This window comes from Colobus angolensis, unplaced genomic scaffold (genome assembly GCF_000951035.1).
Source record: "Colobus angolensis palliatus isolate OR3802 unplaced genomic scaffold, Cang.pa_1.0 Scaffold14, whole genome shotgun sequence".
NCBI classification, from domain to species: Eukaryota; Metazoa; Chordata; class Mammalia; order Primates; family Cercopithecidae; genus Colobus; species Colobus angolensis.
Window position 1 is genome coordinate 23223893 of NW_012114488.1, and position 7698 is coordinate 23231590.

The 7698-nt window shown below is 41.2% G+C and overlaps 1 protein-coding gene across 1 annotated transcript in view; it reads left to right on the top strand.

Moving 5' to 3' along the window:
- DCBLD1 (discoidin, CUB and LCCL domain containing 1) overlaps positions 1–1604 on the top strand; it is a 97444-nt gene extending 95840 nt beyond the window's left edge. Inside the window, exon 17 of the mRNA XM_011935098.1 lies at positions 2–1604. Within this exon, the coding sequence (XP_011790488.1) occupies positions 2–262 (261 nt within the window). The 3' untranslated portion in view covers positions 263–1604. The remainder of the gene's footprint in view (position 1) is intronic.
- Positions 1605–7698: the final 6094 nt, after the last annotated feature.

Below are 7698 nucleotides of genomic sequence, written 5' to 3' on the forward strand. Positions count from 1 at the left end.
CCGCAAACACTCCCTCTCCTCGGGCGGCCTCTCCCCCGTAGCGGGTGTGGGCGCCCAGGACGGAGACTATCAGAGGCCGCAGAGCGTGCAGCCTGCTGACGGGGGCTACGACCGGCCCAAAGCTGCCAGCGCCTTCGCCACAGAAAGCGGCCACCCGGACTCTCAGAAGCCCGCGACGCATCCCGGGACGAGTGACGGCTGTCGTGCCCGCAGAGACTGCCTCGCACCCCTCAACCAGACGGCCACGACCGCCCTGTGGTGAACACAATGTGAGAGAAGCCCGCTGTGGTACTGAGCGTCGGGCTGTCGCGAGGCGCTGGAGAAGGCCTGCTGGTCCCGCGTGTGTGCGCGCGTGAGTATGTGTGTGACAGGTTCGGTAGGATCCTAGACACGACCCGTCACACTGTTTACAAAACTGTACCGCTGGTCTCGTGCTGACCCTGAGGGTGCGTCTGTTGGCTTTTGTTAGGCTAGAAAAATGAACATTTTCCGATGGCTTTTTCCTTCCTCTGACTGGGATATTGAGCTGCTTTGGTGTTAAAGGTGTGATCTGTACAGAGTTGTATTTAACAAGAATCAAAGTAACTTAAGTTTGCTCTATCAGATTTTAGTTCTGCACAGAGGTTAAGTGGGAAAACGCAGCTGTCGCAAAACGTATATAAATAGTATGTTCATGTTTTTCAGTATATTATCTGATACTGTGTTAGCAGCAGGTCTGCTTAAACCTAATCTTGTTGTTACTGTGAGTCATTTCCTCTCCTTTGATAACTAGAACTAAAAGCATTTTTAACATTCTTCTCCTGGAAGAAATGAATTACTTGAAGCATGAAAAGTACACCAGGGTGGTTGTTTATTTAGCAATCATGACTGTAGATTTAAAAACAAGCAAAGAAGGAACACCTCAGCAGCTGCCGGTTTCCTTGGTCTCCACTTCAGAGGGGGATGCGAAGAGGTGGGCCCAGCTCCCGTGACCATGAAGGTGGCACAGGAATTAGTGTGAATGGCTGTGTCAGATGCTTTTGTACCTCAGATTAAAAATCTTGCTGAGGTCAGATGCGACACTTTTCATGACTTTCTTCAGAAGTAGCACATTTTCGTGACTTCCGTTGTCCTCTGAAAAACAAAGTTATTTGGAAGATGTTCATACAAAAGTGACTCTGACCAAGTCTAAACCGAGCTTTTCTACTGACATGAAACTGTTGGAAACTGATCTGACTTTATAAGAAATGATTTTCCCCTCAGGAGGCGTCTGTAATTCCAGAACAGGCCAGACCTCAGCTGTACCTCATGTTCAGTAGTTTTTATTTGGGTTTGTTTTGTGAGTTAAGTATGGGGGATTTAACCTCTTTTATCAAAGAGGAAAATGTGTGTGCATGTTTTTTAATAGAAAATATGGACCAAAAAATTTTTTCCCAAAAGAATGTATTATAACCCTATTTGTATGGTTATTACATCCTGTGAAATGTATATATGTTAAAACAATGGGGATGCTGGAAGGTCATGGCAGACTAACTGCTGGTTAGTGTGGAGGGTAAATAGTTTACTTTGTGGAGTTTACATGGTTTTATGTACACACTAATTGTAATAAACTATGCCAAACCAAACTGCCCCTGACTCTCACTGGTCAGCCCTGCTTGCTGGGGTGTTAGAGGCACTCAAGGCTCAGCCTCCATAAAAAGGCAGGTGCCACAGTGGAAAGAGCAAGGGCTTGGTGCCAGATTAGGCCAGACCCCAATCTATCACAGAAGAGAAGTCTTTGGCTGCTTGTATAATGATGAGACTCAGTTCCTCATGTTTGAAAATGGTGTTGTCATGCTTTCTTCCTACAAAACTTACAAAAATTAGTTGAAACATTTATCAAAGTGTTTATTCTATAGTAGGTCCGTTTTTCTAATGTAAAGCCTTCAGTGGGCTGTTTACAGAATTTTAATATTGGAATATTAGACCATGAGTATAGGCTTAGATCTACAGCCCTTCTTTACAATAGAGCTGTCTTCGTCTATCACTGTTCTTCTGCCACATTAGTGATCTAATCATGGCCAGTGGGAGAACAGGACTTTGTTTTGGCTCAGCACTTGCTCAGGGTAGACCCATTGTGTAGAACAGGTTGGGTGAGTGGAAAGGTCTGATAAACCCTACACAGCTAAACCTAAACTAGAGGATAAAAGCAGAAAAATATTACATCTTTCTTTTTTGGTGTTTTGCAACATCAGCACATGATAAGGCGTGAATGAGACAATTCTAATTGATTTATGTTATCAAATCCTCCCGGGAGGTAAAGATTGTATTCTGCCACTTACATTTGTGGTTGAAACACATTTGCTATGACAAGCAAGACTACCCGTATACAGGCTCCAGAAAGTCTGCTCTGGGTTTTATCATTGTTATTTAAATTTTCATTAACATTTATAATCAGCCTAGGAAATAGAAAGGATGTGAGAGATTGTTGTGTGTTTATTTTATACTGCTTTGGATTCTTAACAGAACATGAAATCACATTTATAGGCACAACTGTATATACCATGAACAGCTATGAAGCCTTTCCCCACTCTGACCAGTCACAGCAGTCCAAGTGTGGCCACCAGGTTGGCCTCACTATTCTTAAAACGCTTGTCTTGCATTCATTCCCATACCAAATAGTTACTGAGGTTCTGAGAGCAGTGTTTACCCTGTACTTACTGGAGTTGAAAGAGAGGATGCCTAGTCTCTCCCCCAGATCTGAGAGCCGTTGAATCCCTCCAGTGAGAAACTACGGTGAATACAAACACTCACCCCAACCTGCAAGTATTTCCTGCCCAAAACACAGCCCACGCAGTCACCCCATGCCACACTGCACACCCACCAACGCTGCCGTGTTCACATCCCACTACAGATCCCCCGTCTCCCACTGATCTCGCTCCCAGCTTCTCCCTGTTCTGGAATGAATTCCCCTAGAGGCTTTAAAGGTTTTCATTTTGTCTTTGGTATTCTGCAGTTTTACTACCCTGTGTGTTGAGCTATGAATTTGTTTCCGTTCACATTGCTTGGGACTTGGGCCTCTTGAATCTTAGGATTTATCAACTATGAAAATGATCAGCCCTCTTTTTTGGTTGTTTCCTTTATTTTCTCCTGGAAATCCTATTGGATGCTCACTGGAGCTTCTCATTCTCTTTGGTTCTGATACCTGAGTATTTCCCTTTATTTCTTATGAGATTAGCTAGGCCTTGTAAAGAATTCTGATTTATTTCGTCTGACATTCCTAGGAATTCATAGTAGACAGGTTTTCTTCTTATTGAGTCTGCCATCTTGCTGGAATGATGCCTCCCCAACAGAAACAAGAAAGCAGGTTTATTAAAATGGCAGGCCAGGCACGGTCTCTCACACATCCCAGCACAAGGGTCTGAGGCAGATTGATAGCTTGAGCCCAGGAGTTTGAGGCCAACCTGGGCAATGTAGTGAGACCTCCTCTCTACAAAAAAAATTTAAATCAGCCAGTTGTAGTGGTGCAAGCCTGCAGTCCCAGTTACTGGGGAGGCGGGAGGATCACTTCAGCCCAGAAGGTGGAGGTTGCAGCAAGCCAAGATCACGCCACTGCACTCCAGCCTGGGCAACAGAGCAAGACCGTGTTTTTTGTTGTTTTGTTTTGTTTTTTAAAAGAAGAAAATAGCACAGGTTTAGAATCATATAGAACTTGGTTTTAACTGGAGATTCAATCTTTGTAACTATGTGATTGCAAGCACATTACTGATGCTTTCTAAATCTACTTCTTTATTCCCAGAGTGGAAATTATTATGAAAGGGCTGTTGTGCAGACTATATTATAGAGTTTTGCATACATTAGATGATCAATAAAATTAGCTCCTTTTCTCTCTGCCCAATCTGAAGTCATCCAACACCATTTCCCTTAGAGTCCTTTTTATTTTTCAAGTGGAGACTGCCTGTCCTCCCAACCAATGCACTTAACTGTGGCACACACCCTTCTTCCAATAGACCACTTCCATCCACATCCTTTCTCACTCTTTCACTGCTGTTCAAAGCTCTCCCTTTTTTCTCACCTAGCTCTACCACCTTTTTCTTTTTGCTGTGACACCTAATATCTTCCAGGCCACTTTTTTCTATTCGTTGAGGACATTCACCTAAGTCTAGTTCTTCTCCATTCCTCCTCAATCATATTAGAGAATGAAGTGCCCAACATGGTCATTTTTGTGGTTTCTTGACTTCCACTCTAGTAACCTCCACTCTATTTAAACCACTCCCACACATGTCCACATTCTTGTCGTCGGCAAGATCCCCAGTACTGTAAACCTAATCTCCAGCAATTCTCTCTTAGCTCAAAACCCCGAGATCTTCGCCTTCCCACCTACTTAGTCACTGACCTCATTTAGATACCCAACCCCCAGATCCCATCATTTTCCTCTAGTTGTTCATCGTTTTAGGTTGCATTTCCTTCCCTATCCACCACTGAACTGTGCTGTCTCAGCATTTTCGCTCCATTTTCTTTCCAGGAACCCCAAACCATGAGACCCCAACAACATAATTCCCCTTGAGAATACCATCTCTCCATCTTCATCACAGCAGCAGGGGAACATTGCAAACTATTCACACTGTGGCTGTTACAAAAGCTCAGCTTCCAATTTACTGGGGGCCCATCACTCCTCATTGCTTTTATTTATCTTTGATCCCTTTTTCCCTACCCCTCAGCAATTATTCCAAAGCAGTGCCACTTTTAACACTCTCCCTTACTCTGATCTTGCCACTTTCTTCACCTAAAAATAAGTCATTAAAATCAGAACAACTTCCTGTTGATTCCTCTTCCCACAGAACCTGTATCCACTTCATTCCTTTCCTCATTCCTTCCTGTGTCAATGGAAAAAGTGTTCTAAACCTTCACCTGTGATCTTAAATCCCACTGCCTTCCCCTTATCTCTTTGCTCCTATTCTCCCTTTTTCGTTTATCTTCTCCTTTTCATTGGAGGTCTCCCCCTCAGCCTTTCAACTTCCTCAAATCTCTCCCAAGTATAAAGAATTCTCCCTTAATATCCTAAGCCCTTCTAATTACCCGTTGTCTTTCTTCCAAGAGTGATCTCCTCTTGGAATTTTCGTATGCCTTATTTCCCATCCATTCTTTTTCTAATGTGGTTTTTAGTCAGTTATATAGGTACACAAAACATGGTATCCCTTTCCATTTGTTCAAGCCCCTTTTGCATCCTTTCAGGGGATTTTAAAGGGTGCTCACATAAGTACTGCATATTTTTTGTTTAATTTATACTTAGGTGTTTTTTGTTGTTGCCGCCATTGTAAATTGTCCCCACCTCCTAAGTATCAAGAACCAGTATGGCCTAGTGGTAAAAAGCATGGATTCTGGGGCTTAGGCTGCCTGGGCTCAAATTCTGGCTTAGTTGTGACCAAGAAGGACTTACTTTCTATGACTCCATTTCCTTATTTCTAAATGGAGATACTAATGGTATATACCTTATAGGGTTGTGATGAAGATTACAAGGCTTAATATACATAAAACCCTGATAACAGTGTCTGGCCCATGAGAAGTACCATGTGGTGGTAGCTATTATATGCAGTCTTCCTGTTTGATTTCTGTGACTAATTTGTGTGCAAAAAGTCTTTACTAAATGTCCTTATTATTCCTAGTAGCTTTTAGTTGATTCTGTTAGGTTTTTCTGGAATTTGATCACATTTGCAAATAGTGCTAATGCTATCTCCTTTCCAATGCTTATGTGTACATTTAATTCCATTGGCAGTACCTCCAGTACCATATTAAATACTTCTGGTGGCTCCCACCTTAGCATGATGCTGGCTTTTAGGCAGAGATAGATTTATTACATGGAGGTAAATCTTATTATGTTAAGAAAGCATCTATTTATTCCTTTTCTTTTCCCCTTGCAAGGAATGTGCTTAATTTTGACCAAAGCCTTTTCAGCATCTATGGAAAATATGATTTTCCTCCATAGGACTCCTCCCTAGAGCCAGTCAGATGATTAATCACATAAGTAGATGTCCCAGTGTTAAACATCTGGTTATAGTATATGAATCCATTACTGTATTAAATTTGCATGGATAGGATTTTACTTAGGATTTTTACATTAATATTCTTTTGTGGGTCAGGTGCGGTGGCTCACGCCTGTAATTCTAGCACTTTGGGAACCCAGGAGGGCGGATCCTGAGGTCAAGCGATCAAGACTATCCTGGCCAACATGGTGAAACCCTGTCTCTACTAAAAATACAAAAGTTAGCTGGGCGTGGTGGCCTGTCCCTGTAATCCCAGCTACTCAGCAGGCTGAGGCAGGAGAATCGCTTGAACCTGGGAGGCGGAGGTTGCAGTGAGCCGAGATCGAGTCACTGCACTCCAGCCTGGCAACAGCGCAAGACTCAGTTGCAAAAAAAAAAAAAAAATTTATATATATATATTTGTGAATCAGGGCTTTTGTTTTCTTTCTTTGTGGCAATCTCGATATATCTCAGATATTATTAGCTTGACAGAAACAATTCAGAATTTTTCTTCCCATTTTTGGTTCTCTTGCTAAGCATTAGAGTTAGCTGTTGTTTAAAAGTTTAGTAGCATTGTCCTGTGAAATCACATATTTTGGTAATTTGTGGGGAGAGCACTTTGATAATTTCTTCTATTTTTGCTATGGAAATTGGTTTGTTTAGATTTTAAAACTTCCTTGGAAACAGTTTTGGTAAATTACATTTTCCTAGAAAAGTTTTCAAATTTATTCCTATAGAATTGAACAAAGTAGTCCATTATTATCCTTTTAGTTTTCTCTTTTATGGGTATTTCTCTCTTATTTCTTATTTTGTATATTTGCATTTACTCCCTTTTTTCATGACTAATCAGCAGTTCGCCTTTTTCCTCTGAAAAATCAGTTTTTAAATTTTTGTAGTTACTTCTACTGTTTCAGAAGCCAACAACCCGTTTGTTACTGCCTTAGGCAGAGATTAAAAATGCCCTCAACCACAGTGAACATGACAGTAGAGGGCACCTATTGAGCATGACACATCCTCAAATGTCACAAAAGGACACAAATATCCTTGTTACAGTATTGCTTCCTAAAGAATATGGGGACAGTATGCACACAAGCAGGAAATAACCTATTCTGTAAGTATTTGGTGGGGCAGGGGAATGCTATAGTCTTGACAATCTAGAAATCTACTATATAACTCTAGGAGTTCTCTCATTCTACATTACTCCACTACAGCCAAACAGTTTCTTGTGAAATTCAAACCCAGCACAGTCATCATTTTTAGAAATCAAAACTGTATCAAACCTAGGCTCCATCAAACCTTGTACCCTTTAAGAAAATTTTGTAAAAAATTCTACTGCAGTTGGCAAGCATGGAAAGAATAAAAATAATTGTTGGAACAGGAAGACTGAAAGCTGACAATTTTATCTATATTTCCCTTTTCCTTCTTTGTGGCCTATTAAAGTAGAATGAAGAGAGGAATTTGAGTCTTGGCGCAGACACTTAACTAGCTGTGTGACCCTGGAAAAATTAGCCTTCAATTTATTGATCTTCATAGGAGTATTTTATTTGATTTTCAAAAAGCCTTACACCGCTAATAAAAGTAAAATTAATAATGTACCTGGAATCTGCTACCCCCTGTTGGCAATTTACCAAATTGCAAATTCTACCTTTCCAATGCATAGACTCCAAGTTTTAGTGTTGGCCTATATTTTATCTAATTTTCTTTGTTATAGTCCATT